At 35.5% G+C, this 16,457-nt stretch overlaps 1 protein-coding gene across 2 annotated transcripts in view; it reads right to left on the bottom strand.

Moving 5' to 3' along the window:
• Window positions 1-16,457, bottom strand: part of RAPH1 (Ras association (RalGDS/AF-6) and pleckstrin homology domains 1) — a 96,140-nt gene that overhangs the window by 27,004 nt on the left and 52,679 nt on the right. The window contains exons 5-6 of one of the 2 annotated variants that reach the window (XM_008582263.1): window positions 15,731-15,811; window positions 10,171-10,245 (exon numbers count right to left, since the gene is read on the bottom strand). The exons of the other annotated variant lie outside the window; for it this stretch is intronic. Of the exons in view, the coding sequence (XP_008580485.1) occupies window positions 10,171-10,245; window positions 15,731-15,811 (156 nt within the window). The remainder of the gene's footprint in view (window positions 1-10,170; window positions 10,246-15,730; window positions 15,812-16,457) is intronic. 2 annotated transcript variants of the gene reach the window in all.

Raw genomic sequence — 16,457 nt, forward strand, 5'->3', positions numbered from 1 at the left:
TTAAATGTCTTTTAGAAAAGAAAAAAGAAAAACCTATTATATCAGCCAAACCTTATCTTCTCTGGATTGTGGTTAAAAAGCATAATCCATGTGTTATTTCTTCATTAAAAAGTTAATGCTTCCAAGGCAAAAAACAAAAGCCAAAACGAAAACTCAATTCATTTAACAGATTTATTCCGTTTGCCTAAATTGTTGGCTTTCCTGTTCATGAACGGCTGTTCTTTCCATCCCATACTCGAGACTGTCTATCCTCATTTCAAGCTTAGTATATACTACTCTGTGGAACAGAGAAGAAACCAGTGGTTAGGAAAGGCAGTGGCTTGTCTGCCAGAAACCCGATCCCTTTCAATGAAAGAAGCCAGTGAAAATAATAACCAAGGTCTGGAAATACTATCTGTAAACCCAGTTAGGCAGAGAGCAAAGAACTTTATTTTGACAATGGAGAGGGGTAAGACAAGACTCAGTTCTTATGCTATTACAGATATATTCTTTTGACTAAAAGATAATGAAATCATCATATTACACCCTCTCCTTTATGCAAATAAACAAATGGGAGAATTAAAAACTATGTTGACTACATTTTAACATAAGATGAAATTTTTTTCTCTTTTTAAAGCAGGCTATAAAAGGAGAAAACTAAACTACTATTATTAAAACTGTTTCTAGAATTCTGAGTCTTACAGAAACAAAACGATTATTGATAAATTGCCAAGCCCTATATGCATTTTTGATGAGTAGAACACTACTCTATAAAGGAATGGGAAATACTAATACTTTCCAGTAGTTTTTATGAAATCAGTTACCTGACAGTTTTTTGGGGAAGAAAAAGAGGGAAGCAGAAATTTTATGTTTTCTCAATGGGATAATAACCTTATGTTCCTCATGGCTCATTTGCCACATCCTCATATTGGCATGAATGTCTGTTATTGAGAAAGAAAACTGACCAAGGCACATTTGTGAGTTTCACTTCATGACACTGAAAAATAAATTTAAAGTCTGATGAGAAAAAACTGACATGTGAAATCAATGCTATGTGTATTTGGAAAACAAACATAAACTTCTAAAAGGCCAAATTCTTTGTAACATTATAATTATTCTGCAGATGTTCAAAAAAAGTTTTAAAAATGTCCTCAGCCAGAAGCAGGAAACAAAGCATGCCTGGCATCCTAGGCCAGGAGCTGAGGGCCACAGTCCTCTCTGCCTGGAAGCAGGCAAGAGAGCATGCCTGGGGTCCTAGGCAGAGAGCCAAGGACAGTACCCTCTGGCCAAAAGCAGGCAAGAGAGCACGCCAAAAACAGCGCTTCCATGAGAGTGGCACACCAGAGCCATGGCCACAGCCACAGCTGCCAAAAAAGCAGCTCAATGCCACAGCAGCAGCCACAGCCACTGTGCAGGTGGCCTGTCAGACACCTGACTGCATTGATACAAAGAAGTAACCAGTGGAAACTGGAAAAAGAAGAGGACACCTCTCTCCTCAAAGCCCATTCAGGAGTAATAAAAGAAGTAACTGCTCTACCAGATGACCAGACATCAATGTAGAGATACTAGAAATACAAAAACCAAAGAAAATATGACACCACCAAAAGAATACAGTAATTCTCAAATACCAGTTCCTATAGAGCAACCCCTTGAAATGACTGAAAAGGAATTCCAAGCAACAACCTTAAGGAAATTCAATGAGATAAGAGAACACTCAGACAACATAATGAAACAAGAAAAAAAAATCCAGGAGATGAAGGAGGAAATTTACAAAGAGATGAATACCTTAAAAAAGAACAAAGCAGAAATCATGGAACTAAAAGATTCACTCAATGAAATAAAAAACAATTAACGGACGGCTTAAGTAGCAGGCTAGAACAAGCAGATGAAAGAATTTCTGATCTTGAAGACAGTCTTCTTGAAATAAGACACACAGAAAAAAAGGAAAAAAGAATTTTAAAAAATGAAGAAAAACCTAAGAAAGATAGCAGACAACCTTAAGCACACAAACATTTGAATCATGGGTGTTCTAGAAGGGGAGGAGAAAGGAAAAGTCATGGAAAACCTACTCAACAAAATAATAATGGAAAACTTCCCAGATACAGAGACAGACACTGACATTCAGATACAGGAGACTCAAAGATCCCCAAACAGATTTAACCCAAAAAGATCCTCTCCAAGTCACATTATAGTCATACTGGCAAATCTCAAAGATAAAGAGAGAATCTTAAAAGAAGCAACAGGAAAGCATCAAGTCACCTATAAGGGAGCCCTTATCATACTAACAGCAGACTTTCCAACAGACACTCTACAGGCCAGAAGAAAATGGGATGATGTATTCAAAATACTAAAAGAAAAAAACCTGCCAGCCAAGAATACTATACCCAGCAAGGCTGTCCTTCAAAAACGAGGGAAAAATAATGTATTTTCTAGATAAAAACTGCAGGAGTTCATCACCACATGACCAGCTCTACAAGAAGTCCTCAAGAAATTCCTGCATCTGGAATCCAAAAAATGATAATCACTATCATGAATATACAAGAAAAGTAGAACAAAAATGCAAATGAGAAAGAGAACAAAACCAAATCTTATCACCATAAAAAACCATAATGACAATGTAATTGATGCCCCTGCTTTATGTCTGATTTTAATAATTTTGGTCTTCTCTTTTTTTTTTCTTGGTTAGTCTAGATAAAGGTTTGCAACTTTTGCTGATCTTTTTACAGAATCAACTTTTGGTTTTGTTCATTTTCTCAATTATTTTTTAATTCCCTATTTCATATATTTCTGTTGTCATCTTTATTTCTTACTTATATTTGATTTTAGTTTAGTTTGCTCTTTTCTATTTCCTTAAGATAAAAATTTACATCACTGATTTGAGATTTTTCTGTTTCTGTTTTTTTTTTTTTGTCTTTTTTTTGTGACCAGCCGCACCACCGCGCTCAGCCAGTAAGCGCACCGGCCATCCCTATATAGGATCTGAACCCGCAGCGGGAGCGCTACTGCGCTCCCAGCGCCGCACTCTCCCGAGTGCGCCACAGGGTTGGCCCGATTTTTCTGTTTCTAATATAAGTGTTTACAAGTAAAAATTTTCTTCTAATCACTGCATGAGCCCTGCATCCTATAAATTTTGATATGTTGCACTTTGATTTTTATATCAAAGTACTAATATCCCTATGATTTTTCTTTTTACCCATTGTTTATTCAAGAGAGTGTTGTTTAATTTCCACACACTTGTGAATTTTCTAAATTTCCTTCTGTTATTGTGGTCAGAGAACATATTTTCTATGATCTTAGTCTCTAAAAAAAAAAAAAGAAAGAAAAAAAATTTAAACAAAAGAAAAAAAATTCATGAAAAGATTTCTGTTATCTTTCAATTCTATTTGTCCACAAACTTTTTGAAGTGCCCTTATGTTTATATTCTGGTTTACTGATTTTTCAGGCAATTTATGTTGCTAAACTTAGATATTTAATTACTGTTCTTGATTTCTTTTTATTAACTGGACTTGATTTGTTTAGAAATTAATTTGTCTTTGAAAAGTTTATTCATCTTCCTCTGTTGAAATTAATTTGATATTTGCATGCTTTTGGAAGACTTTAGAGGGCTATTTCAAATAACTGCAGTGGCTATAAAATGAAATATGTAAATTTTTTTTTTTTTTTTTGTCTTTTTCCGAGTCCGGCAATGGATTGCAACCCTCAGTGTCGCCCCGTACCGGACTGGGACCGGCAACGGGATCGCAACCCTCGGCGTCGCCCCCGCGCCTCGCTCAGCCAGTGAGTGGGAACCGGTCTGTACGTGGGATCCGAACCCTCGGCGGGAGCGCCGCCGCACTCCCAAGCGGCGCACTGTAGCAGTGCGCCACCGGGCCGGCCCGAAATATGTAAATTTTAATAAGTTTTACATCTCCAGTTTTTGTGATAATTTGAAGCCCTGCTTTATACAGTGTATTTTGTTATTCATCTGTTATTCAGTTTATGTGTTTATTATTTGAACAAATAAATGTACATATCTTTGTTTAAAAAAAAAAAAGATGTCCTCGAAGCCAAAAACATTTTTAAGAAAAAAAGGAATATTCAAGAGAATAAGGTAAGGCATACGCTGAGAGAAAAATATTTGCAAAAGACATATCTGATAAAGGACTGTTATCCAAAACATACAAAGAACTCTTAAAATTCAAGAAAATGACCAGATTAAAAAAGTCAAAAAACCTAAACAGACACCTCAGCAAAGAAGATATACAGATGACAAATAGCACATGAAAAGATACTCAACATTATTTGTCATTAGGGAATTGCAAATTAAAACAACAAGATACCACTACACACCTATTAGGATGGCCCAAATCCAAAACACTTGACAAGAGCAAATGCTGGTGAAGACGTGGAGCAATAGGTACTCTCATTTGTTGCTGGTGGGAATGCAAAATGGTACAGCCACCTTGGAAGACAGTTCAGCAGTTTCTTACAATTAAACATACTCTTACCATACAATCCAACAGTTGTGTTCCTTGATATTTACCCAAACGATCTGAAAACATGTCTACACAAGAACCTGCACACAGATGTTTACAGCAGCTTTATTCACAATTGCCAAAACTTGGAAGCAATGATGTCCCCCAGTAAGTGCACAGATAAACAAACTGTGGTACATCCTGACAATGGAATATTATTCAGCACTAAAAAGAAATGAACTATTAAGACCAAAAGACAGGAAGAACCTTAAATACATATTACTAAGTGAAAGAAGCAAATCTGAAAAAGCTACATACTGTATAATTCTAATTTTATGACACTCTGGAAAAGTCAAAACCATGGAGACAGTAAGATCAATGATTGCTAGGGGTTAAGAAAGAAAGAAAGAAAGGGATGAACAGGCAGAGCATGGAGGATTTTTAGGGCAATACAACTATTCTGTATGATACTACAGTGTTGATACATGTTGTTATGTATTTGTCAAAACCTGTAGAGTATACAACACCAAGAGTGAACCATAATGCAAACAATGGACTTTGGGTGATAATAACGTGTCAAAGTCAGTTCATCAATTGTAACAAATGTACCATGTGGTATGGGATATGTCCATAGTTGGGAGGTGGTATGTGTGGAGGGGAGCAGGGGGGTGGAGATAGGAGGTATATGTACTTTGTTTAATTTTGCTGTGAACCTAAAACTGCTCTAAAAAAATAAAATCTATTAAAGAAAGGAATACAAGAATTTAAATATTGGTCCCTGCAATGGCCAACTGCCAAAAACAAACAAAAACAAGAATTAAAATATTATATTCTGATATTGGTTATAAATACAAAACCAGTATTTTCATACTCCCATTCCATCTGAGTGTAATATTATTTGTCAAGTACAATAGACCACAACCAGTGCTATCTTTTGAAGCACTGACATAAAGTCATTTCATTATAGAATTAGCTTAAATTCACAGATCTTCTGCTCCACAGGCTAATAAGAAAAAAGTTGACACAATGGAAGTAAGGATTAAATCAACAAGAGACTTGTGCAACCAATTAAAAGACATTAAACCAATTAGATTTCCTAACAATCAGTAAGAAATCATTTTTATGCAAAGCAGCTAGGTGTGGCTATTTTAACAAATCCAAATCCATCTATTCTTCTATTTGCTCAAAATGCTACTCTTTAGTAGCTACACAGATTGGTCTGTGTTAAAACTGTAAATTCAAATTTAAGAGCTAGTTTAATTTCAACCTAGACAAATTTTAGTTTATTCTTCTCCAGTTTATTTATAATCCTTGCTAGAATTTTTTTGATGAAACAATTGATCAAGATCCTCTTTTAGAATCTGAATATCATCACTGGAGCAAAACTGGAAATGAAAATATATCAAACTGCAAGATTTATAGTATTTTATGCTTCCTGTGGGTAATAAGCTTTTCCTCAGAGAGTTCTATTTGTATCTACTATCTTTAAGACATAACCTTATCTTTTAACCATAACAACCTGCAAAAAAAAGAAACTGTCTTAAGCTAATAGTGTGTTGTACAATACAGGAAAGATCGATCTTTGCTGATGTGTTTACATGATATTCTTAGAAGACCTCCATCCAACAGTTTAGTTATAAAGGCAATGCCAATCTATGGCCAATGTCTTCAGCCCAAGTTTGACACAAAGGACAAAGCTTTACTCATCTCATGTTCTACTGACAAACTCGGGTCTTAAGTCTTCTGCCCTACATCTTTTGATTTTATATCCCTTTCTTCACATTGTCTCACAACTATCCTAAACATAAGTAAAAGATACCTCACGCATATAAAAAAGTTAACTCTCTCTCCTACCCCCTGTCTTAAAAGAGCAAAAAACAACCCACTTCCTATGGAAGAACTCCTGTGTGGCTATCAATAACCACCAAATGCCAGGCCTCCTCAAATTTACATAAAGGACAAAAATTGGGTGAAGATCTTATGATTAAATGAAAGCCAATGCTGTGGTTACAAAGTTTTAGAACACTCTTTACGGCATAAAAATTAGAATACTTAGAGAAAGAGTTACAGTTGCTGCTTAGCTAATGATAGCTAATGAATTCCTACAACTGAGGTATAAAGGCTATATGGGTTCAGAACAAACCATTTGAAATTAAGGGGCTAAACTGTAGTTAGCAGTTTCTTCCAGGTCTAGTTTATTTCACAGATTACAACAATAATATGTAAATTAAAATGATTCAAACAGAACAGGAAGTGGTATAAATAGTTCAATGTCCATTAAATACTCTATTCCATGACACTGCCTAGATCCAAAATAATGATAGTAGTAACTAGTTTATTTCACCTGAAGAAATCATGAAATGGGTAGACTTTCACTGAGAAGAGAACTACCATTAACTGAACACCTAAAACTTGCCACACTACAAGGCATATCACCCATGGTATCTCATTTAATTCTCAATTTAATGCAAGGCCAATATTATTATTATTACATCCATTCTTCCGATTAAGGCTCAGAAAGACTGTAATCTTCCAAAATCACACAGGTAGTCACCAAGTGACTAACTACTTGTTCTTTCCACCATAATGTCACAATTTCTTTTGTACTTAAAGGTAACAGCTTGAACTTTTGAGATGCCAGTAAATAAAAACTGCTTGTCAAAAATAAGACATTCAGTAATGTAGTAGCATTTTAATAATTTCTCCGAAGCAAAGAAAATGGTGGTTAACATTAAAGCAGTTCTTCAACTTGATGGTCACTTAAGGATCATTCTTTTATTTAACAGATGTTTGTTGAGACTATGTGCCAGGTTTGGTTTTAAGCACACGGGATACAGAGTTCCTGCTCGTGTGGAGCTTACATTTAATAAAATAGACAATAAAGAAATGGATGTGTAATGTGTTAGTGAGTGATAAGACCTATGGGAAAAAAATAAAGCAGGATAAAGGAGTAAAGAGGGACAAAGACTGCTACATTACATCAGGTTGGGAGGTCAGGGGAGGTCTTTAGAATGGCACCAGTGATTAAAGGGTATCAGATCAGCAATATGTCCTTTGCCCAACACTCCCATTTATGGTAAAATATTCTTGTGCCGGCACTACTGCCACTGTGATTAGAAAGCAGTTGGCATTGTTTTTGCAGAGGCTTGTGGCTCAGAACTGTATGCGGGATGGTTACTTCATTAACAGTGGTATTTTGACAACTGCATCAGTGATGAAACAAACCCACTCCCTTTGCTGATCTGACCTAAGCACAGCTACTGTGTTCATTCTAGTGTGTACTAGCTTCCAGGTGTTACACTGTCCTAATGTGGAAGAGTAGAGGCTCTACTGCTTTTATCAGATATTTCAGAGGAGGGGTCAGGAACTGGGGCACCGTGCTCTTTGGGTACAGGGAGCCAGACTGCCACACAGGTAGTACATAAGAGGTACATACTCATTCAGCTTCAAAACAGCCAGATAGAGAGGGCACTGACATCAGCACTAGAACTAAGGTTCATCTGAGAGGCCCCTGTGGCTTGGGTTGCCTAGGAATTCTGTCACCTCCTCCTTGACTCCACCTCCCATCCCATCCTAAATGTTTAGGTTCTATGCTACTGAGTCATATTCCTGCTCAAATTTCTTGTTGCATATAAGCAGGGCAGTATATAGGAGGTAGCTAGAGCCAGATGTTGGTCACACATACCAATGCCACCATTGGATAATGGGAGAAAATAAGATGCGGGCAGGAATGGCTCTGATACTGCAGTAGGTATCACAGTCTCTTGGGCAGAGGGAGATGAGAAGTTACTGACCATGTTTATCTAAAACTTGCAAAGAACAACACTCCCTAGGTAGAAACTTTGCTTTGTACACTGCCATATCTCCAGGGTCATAACCACTGTCTGGTACATAACAGGCAACTCAGTAAATATGCACTGAATGGATGAGTGCAGCTATTCTTTGTAATAGTTTCCCACTACATTTAGAGAAAAATAAAAACAGTACCGAGCACAGCACATGGCTTAATAAATATTGTTGGGCTGGCCAGTTAGCTCACTCGGTTAGAGTGTGGTGCTGATAACATTAAGGTCAAGGATTTGGATTCCTGTACCAGCCAGCCACCCAAAACAATAATAAATAAATAAATAAATATTGTTGAATATATAAATAAGAGAAATAGTAAAATGTTAAACTTGATGTGAAAGCAGTGTACAAAATGGACTAGAGAAGGGATGGGAAAGAAGAGAGAGACAAATGCAGCAGCTGTGGTAACAGTATTAGAGTTCCTGTATTAGAGTGGTAGCAATGGGAATGAACTGGATGGGTGAACTCAATAAATCTTGCAGATTAGTATGACTAGCTTCATTAGAGATTTGAGATATTAACTGAGAAGAAAGTTGCCAAGAATGATCAGAGGGCTCAAACGTGGGTAAATGGGAGAATGGCAGCATTCTAAACAGAAATACAAATGTCAAAAGAAGATGAATATAAATATTGGGGCCACAGGGAAAGTGGGGGTAAGGAAGCTAAATGCCTCTGGGATCTAAGGTGCTAGTAAGATGCTGGTGATCTTCCAGGAACACCTTATAACTATCTGGAAATGTGGTACTCTGGGAGAGATCTGATCTGGAATAGAGATCCTAAGAGTATAGGCTCCAGGCAGAGAGAGAGTAAATAGAGCAGGAAGAGAGGAGAGCTAAGAAGAGGAGAGGACTACTTTGCTGTGATTATAAAATACATGACTATAACCTGCTTAGACTTGTACACTTCCCTGATCTTTACGCTTCTACCTCCATTCATAGATCTGCTTTAAAGAGAGAAACTCAGGCAACAGAAAGGGTCCCATTACTGACTTCGTCAACGGGTCTTCTCTTTAAGCTGCTTCTTGGGGAGATTTAAATTTTTGTCTATCATCTTCTTCATAAGCTTATAAGGTTTGGAAAAAATGAATTAAAAACAAAACAAAACAAAGAAAAAGACCTCAGATATAGTAATAACAACTTAGAGACATTACCCATAATTACTATGCATATTCTTCAAAAACCAAGCAGGTCTGACATTCTCAAATTTAATATTATTTAAATAAGATAATAAAGTAAAAACAGGACTTCAAAAGAGGTAGAAAGATATTCATCTTCTCTATTCTATTATTCTCTATTTAGTGATGATAATGGCTAAAAGATTTTATATTGATGTCAAATACCAGCCCAATGAAAATCCAGCAGGACTCATTCAAACCACTCTGAGGGCAGAGAACTGATAAATTATAATTGCAGCCTTCTTTTCCAATGTGACTAAGTCAATATAAACTAAGGTTCTGTTTATGTAAGTAAATATTTTAATTAAACTAGGTGATAATATAAGCAAGGATTAGAAAGCAAAGTTTGCTAACAAAACCCACGGTATGGATAACCATTAGTAGTAAAAGTTAAAATTAAAGCAACATCTTTTAGACTTTAAAATGCAATATAATGTTAAACCAGAAAAAGCACAACATACTTGGGAAGGCTATCAGGCATTTATAAAAGTTTAAAAACTAGTGAAAATTACTGAAGATATTTTCTACTCTCAATATTGTCTGGTAGTCATTAAGATTAGTAAATAATTACCTTCAGTAAGAGAAAAAGTACCTCTATTAAGGGCAAAAGTGCTGAAATAAGAAAGCAATAATCTGAGAGTACAATCAAAAACAGAAGTTATATTCTACCTACAAGGCAGTAAATAATTGCATGCATTTGGAAAGAAGAAGTATCACCTTGGTCAGCAAATGAGAAGGTTTTCCTGCAATGTTTCTCAGAAGAAGGGAGGTTTCCCTGTCCAGATAGGAGTGCTTGTGCAGAAAGAGAGAGAGAAAAACAAAAAAAGGCAATAATAGAAGTCAGTGGAGGTTTTATGTGTTTAAAATATAAAGTAGACAAAGCAAAAATGATTCTCTATATAATCTCATATCTTTTTTTTCCTAAACTAAGTGAAATAAATACACCCACAAAGACAATTTAAGAAAAAAAAAAAAAGAAGAAGAAAGGAAAGGAAGAGGGGAGGTAAAGACACCATCTATGCCAGTAGGCATGTCCCAGAGACTCCTGCTGATCCCGTGTACTCTTTGGGAAAATGGACAGTACTTGGAAAGACCACACAGCCAGTTTGCCTTCTTGGCCAGTGTTCATGAGAGCAGTGCACAGAGCACAAATAAACGTGTCAGAAACTAATGACTAAACATATTCCTTCTTCTTATTAAAGCCTTACATAGCTTTAAAAGGTATATTCTGAGGAAAACAGAGTAAGACTAGGGCTGGCCTATTGGCTCAGTTGGTTAGAGCACAGCCTTGTAACACCAAGGTCAGGGGTTTGGATCCCTGTACCAGTCAGCCACCAAGACAAAAAACCAGAATAAGACTACATCATTTTTTAAACTTCTTCACATATTTCTGATCAATTCAATGATAGCCACACCAAGAGCAAAAATACCCATAAATATTTTGCCTGATGTATACACCTATTTTCAGTAAAATTTTATTAATTTACTCATTATATTAGAATACTAATAGGACTACGTTGCACAGTAAAAGACTTGCATAGCAAATGAATGATATGAACAAGATATTAAGAAGCACTGTTGCCTTAAATTGGTTAAATTAATTCGAGTAATTAATATATATTCATAAAAATGATTTGTGAAAAACATAGTCCCTAACTATTAATTTCCCCATTAATAACTTTTTAGTAACATGTTGTAAGGTTAAGTTTATGCAATTGTATTCTATTTATCCTTAAATTGCAGCTGATTTGATAAATATGTAATTCAGAATTGTTTGTCCCTAAATAACTACAAATTAGTATTTTTTTTTAACACTATACAGTTACTACTCACTGTTTAAAACTATGCATGGTACAGATGAGAGGAGTTATAGAAAATATCCTATAACAGTATATTTTATAAATCTTGATAAATAAATTCTTTGGCAAGAAACTTATGTAAACAAATACTAGAGCAGCACCCACTCTCAGAAAGTACATGGTCATAGATGATAAAACATTACTACTTCAAGATCAGAAACACTGTTACAGAAGATAATATTAACTTAATCTTTGCTCATATTTACATTATGTTGAATTCGCTATATGGTATTTCATTGCCTGTGTTTTTAAAGCTGTGTTTTGATTCAAGATAAACCTTACAAGCACAACCTTACAAGTCTGTCCCTAACATCCAATCCTGAAAATAAAGAAATTTAAGATTAAAAATAACTGGACATATTTACCAACAATAGCACAAACAAAGTCAAACAGTAACAAGAACAGAGAAAATTACCCCTAGGTCCTCAATTACTAAGCCATGGTATAGTCCTCCTAAAAGTAAAGATTGCTTGGCTCATCCAAAATGACATTAGACAGCCAAATTCGATCAGCCAAGACCAGAGAGAAAGTTGGGAAGGACAAAGAATGAAAAGCACAATTAAAAAGAGCAACTATAATTTTCATTGCTCTTATTCTCATTCATTTTTTGCTATTCACATGTAATGGGAAAAAAATATATTCTTACACAAACAATAAGTAAACACATGTAACAAGTATTTCAAGAAAATAATGTCTAGAAAACCTACTGCTACTTATCTTATTCATAAAGGCTACTTTTTCAGTAAAAGACCCCCAAATGAGAATATCTATATTCAGATAATTATACTTCAATTTTTAAAAAATGAAATCTACCTCAAGCCTCAAAACAAACTATGGTTTGGTAAATGTAATTCCAGACATCAAATTCACATTTAAGCTTGAAAAAAAAATTTACAAAAATTTACTCAATCAACCTTCAAATTCATATCAGCTCAAGATTCCAAGTCACTAAAAAATGTATAATTTGATCAGTAAGAGGCAATGATATTTAACTGCATTTGTTTAAAGACTCAGAAGTAGAAGTTATCCATTTTGAAATGTTAAAATATTTAAATAGCTTAAAATAAAAAGAGGGTAATCATTATGGTTGGTTACCCAAAAATATGCCACATCTAAAAAATTAGACTGCAAATAGCTAAATATGATCATAAATTATGTTATGTTTGGACAATCATAGCTGTTCACTATTTGGTCACTAGCAGAGACGGAGGTCAGGTCTCCATGTTCCTTCCACCTAAACTATAGACATTTGTAATAGAAAGAATGAACATCTAGAAACCAGAAGCAGCAAACTCCTTCCTTAGATACATGCCTTCTTTACCTATCTTCCCCCACTGGTACCAGACATACATTACTCCTAGAATTTCTTTCTTTTCAGAAAGAAGGGATAGGAGAGAAGGGAGACTGGTTACTGGAAAAAGATGCAAGGGGGTTGAGACGACTGGTATGCAGTTGAAGAACTGTGACAGTGGTTTGGGCGTGTCATCTCATCAGCCTTCAGTCTTGGCGCATGTTGCTAGTTAAAAATGCACATAGCTTCATATACCTAGGGCCTTCTTGTATTTCCTTTTATTCATTGCTATAAATGCAAAGTCAAAGGCTTACTTTTAATCCATTTCACTGGTTTATTTTCTTTCTGTTTTACATTTTTCCTCTTCCTTTCATTTATTCAACTATTAGGTTCCAACTTTGAACCTGGCACCATGCCAGGCACTGGACATGTAAAGGTAACCAAGATAGGCATTCCTTGTCCTCACAGAATTTAGAGTCTAACAGAAGATGAGTACCTTACCCAAATTTAGGGGTTTAGTAAAGTTTCTGAAAAGGTTTATAGTCCTAGAGGATGAGTAAGAAGCTGCTGGGGGTGGGGAGTACAGACAGAGAGCAAATAGAGATATTTGAGACCAATGGTTCTCAAAGAGGGGGGTGCTGCCCTCAAGAAGGCGTTTTGGAAAATGTTGAAGACAGTTTGGTTTGTCACAATGAGGAAGAGTGGGAGCCTTACCGGTATTCATTGGGAGGAAAGTCAGAAATGTAGACGCCCTGCAAGAATGGAACAGTGTGACATAACAACAAAAGTCCCACATCTACATGATTTTTCAAATGTTCTTAGATGGAAAATCATATATGAGGGGTCTTCAAAAAGTTCATGGGAAGAATTGCATTATCTTTTAATTCTATTTTTCCACAAACTTTTTGAAGTACTCTCACAGACGGGAAATCCTGTTTATAACAATCTGAGCTTAGGACCTAACTAACTCCGTTTTACATAAAAACACAAAGTATTTTTGCATAACTTTAAAATTCAATGAGTTTTCCAGGAAAGCTTTTACCCTATAAAATAAATTCAGGGGAGTCTGCACTTTCTTTTTGTTCAGGATATATGAAGAGTTTTTCATCATGTTGGAAAATCATCTCACCAATGGAAACCTAGCTTTAAGTAAGAGTTGCCAGTACCACAGTTGGCAGTACCAGTGTGCACTCTGTCCAGTGCAAGTAAATGACAGGAGAAATGAGAAATTCCATTTAACAGAACTAAGAACTAAATAATATTAAATTAGTGGAAACGCAGGAAATGCTGGAATTTCACTGAACTTCATTTTAAAAGATTGTTTAAAAACATTTCATATTACTGCTGTTTTATTTAAAATATTTATAGCACAATAAGAAATCTACATTGTAAAAAATCAAATACCAAAATCATCTTAATCACTACTTCATCCCACATTATAATGCTGGGAATGATTTTGTCACTACAATTATAAATAAGACTCATCTCACTTGCAAGAACTTTGTACTTCCCCATTTTCTCTACTTTGACTGTAAATTGTCTTAGCACATTATCCCTACTTCAGATAAGGTTATTCACCTTCTTCTCTTACCATAAACAAGTATGTCATATCTGCTATTATTTATCATAACACATTTTAACTCTGGGGTCCATGACTCATATTTCTGCTTTTTCTTTTTCCTGTTTTTCTGATTACAAAATGACTTCTGATCTGCTTACTCCTCTTAAATCCAAAGTTCTTGATTATAAGTGGGTATAGAATTTGACTACTTCATTATGTCTTTTAATAGTGGTGGCCAAGCATTTATATACTGAAATAGATATTTTATTATAAATTGCTTTTTGGTTATTTCTCTTTCATATTAGATGTTGGGGCATTACATTCATTTAAAAAACAGGTGTGCAAGTAGGTTATATTATCTGTGAATTTCATTTGGGATAGTAAAGATGATATTATAAATTGTTATAAAAGGAGGTATTGGGACTTCCAGGATTCAGAACTGCTGATAGGCAAAAGCAGCAATACAAGTATTGTAGGAAGTGTGGTTGATGCTTAAAATGCTCAAGGAGAGAGCATGGTGCTGATAAAAACCAAGGTCAATGGTACTGGCCAGCCACCAAAAAAAAAAAAAAAAACCAAACCCCAAAAAACAAAGAATGCTGGAGGAGGGGCTAGAGGTGAAGCTGGAGAAGTATTTTTTACTTTGCAGGGTATAACCTATTAGTGGGTTATAAAATCAGTTCACTGGTTTACTACCAGTATTTCCAGTATTTTTAAAAGACAGGAAAGAAAGGACGGAGTACGGGAGGGAAGATTAGAGGAAATCTGATTCACTTGGATGGGGTACAGTGATTTAGGTTTTGTGTTTTTTTAATGCTTCATAGATGACTCTGAAGCAGCACTGTCCAATGGAAATATAAGCCTTAAATGTAATTTAAAATTTTCCGGTAGCCACATTAATTTTAAAACATATAAAGAAATCGTTGAAATATCCATCTTTTATTTAACCCAAAGTATCCAGATTACTATAATTTCAACAAGTAATTAATATAAAAATATTAATGAGATATTTTACATTCTTTTTTTATACTAAGTCTTTGAAATACAGCGTGTATTTTATTCTTTGGCACATCTCAATTTGGACCAACCACATGGGTGTCTAGTGGCTACCATATGGGAAAGTGTAGCTCTGAAGCATTCAGATTTGTCTACCACTAACCAGAAAATACATTTTTGAAGGAAAAAACTAGGTTTTTCACTAATCATCAGTGCAGAAAGGTCATTCCACTTGATTTCCCCATTCTGAAGAACTAAATCTGTTAATATCTCAAGAAATTTACAAAAGCCCTTAGCTTCAGAATAAAAAAGAAAGCATGTGGTTTGAGGTTCCAATACAAAAATTCTCTACATCAGATATGCTACCACCTATATGATCTTAACATGAGTAATAATATTCAATGGTACCATATCATAAAGATGCTTACTTGTTTTTGCTCATTTAAGTCTGGTTTAATGTTTTTTGAAAAACATTAAAGGTTATATGACAAGGTTTTATCATTTAAGTTCTAATGAATGCATTCCTTCACTGGTATTTAAGCAGTTCCATGACATGTTTACAGAACTTACAGGTGTCAGTTCAGCCTGTTCTTCTGTGAAGTCAGTATGATGCCTGGCCTGCTTGCTGGGACATCTCACAGAAAGAGCATGCTGTGAAAATGCAGGAAGGAAGAAAATGATAGGTAAAGGAGGTGAAAGGACAGCTCTCATTATCATGCAGGAAGAGAAAAAGATCACTGAAATGAAACAAAATAGTAATGAAAAGTTGCATGCAATTACCTTTCATTCTTTTATATGAAAATTAGAAAGGTGATCTTATCACATGATCCTAATCCTTGATAATTTAAGAATAACTTCACTCTACTTCTGGACAGTAGAGCTCTATGGAAGAACAATGCAGCAAAACTGTGTCCAACAACGTTTGGCCTTGACCACCGTGTTTGGCAGTACTCTTTATCTTTTCCCCTCACTCTGCTAAGTTATCCCCTCAAAGCCTACTCTAAATCTCTGTTCTTCCAGCTTCTAGCTTCCACCTTCCTCCTTCCTCCTCTTTATATGATCTCACTTCTCTCCGTTACTAAGAAAATCACATCCATCTATCATGAGGATCTTCATCACTAAAGTGTATCTTGTAACTACACCCATATTCTCATCCTTCCCTCTAGTTCTTTATGAAAAATACATTTGGTTTCCCGCTCCAAAGCTAAGTATATTCTAGATCTCCTTCATCACCCCTCCAATATCTTCAGTCTCTGATACTCAACTAGGTCAGCTCATGGTGGAGGAAGGGGGCGGG

This window comes from Galeopterus variegatus, unplaced genomic scaffold, assembly GCF_000696425.1.
Source record: "Galeopterus variegatus unplaced genomic scaffold, G_variegatus-3.0.2 Scaffold2551, whole genome shotgun sequence".
Classification (NCBI taxonomy): Eukaryota; Metazoa; Chordata; class Mammalia; order Dermoptera; family Cynocephalidae; genus Galeopterus; species Galeopterus variegatus.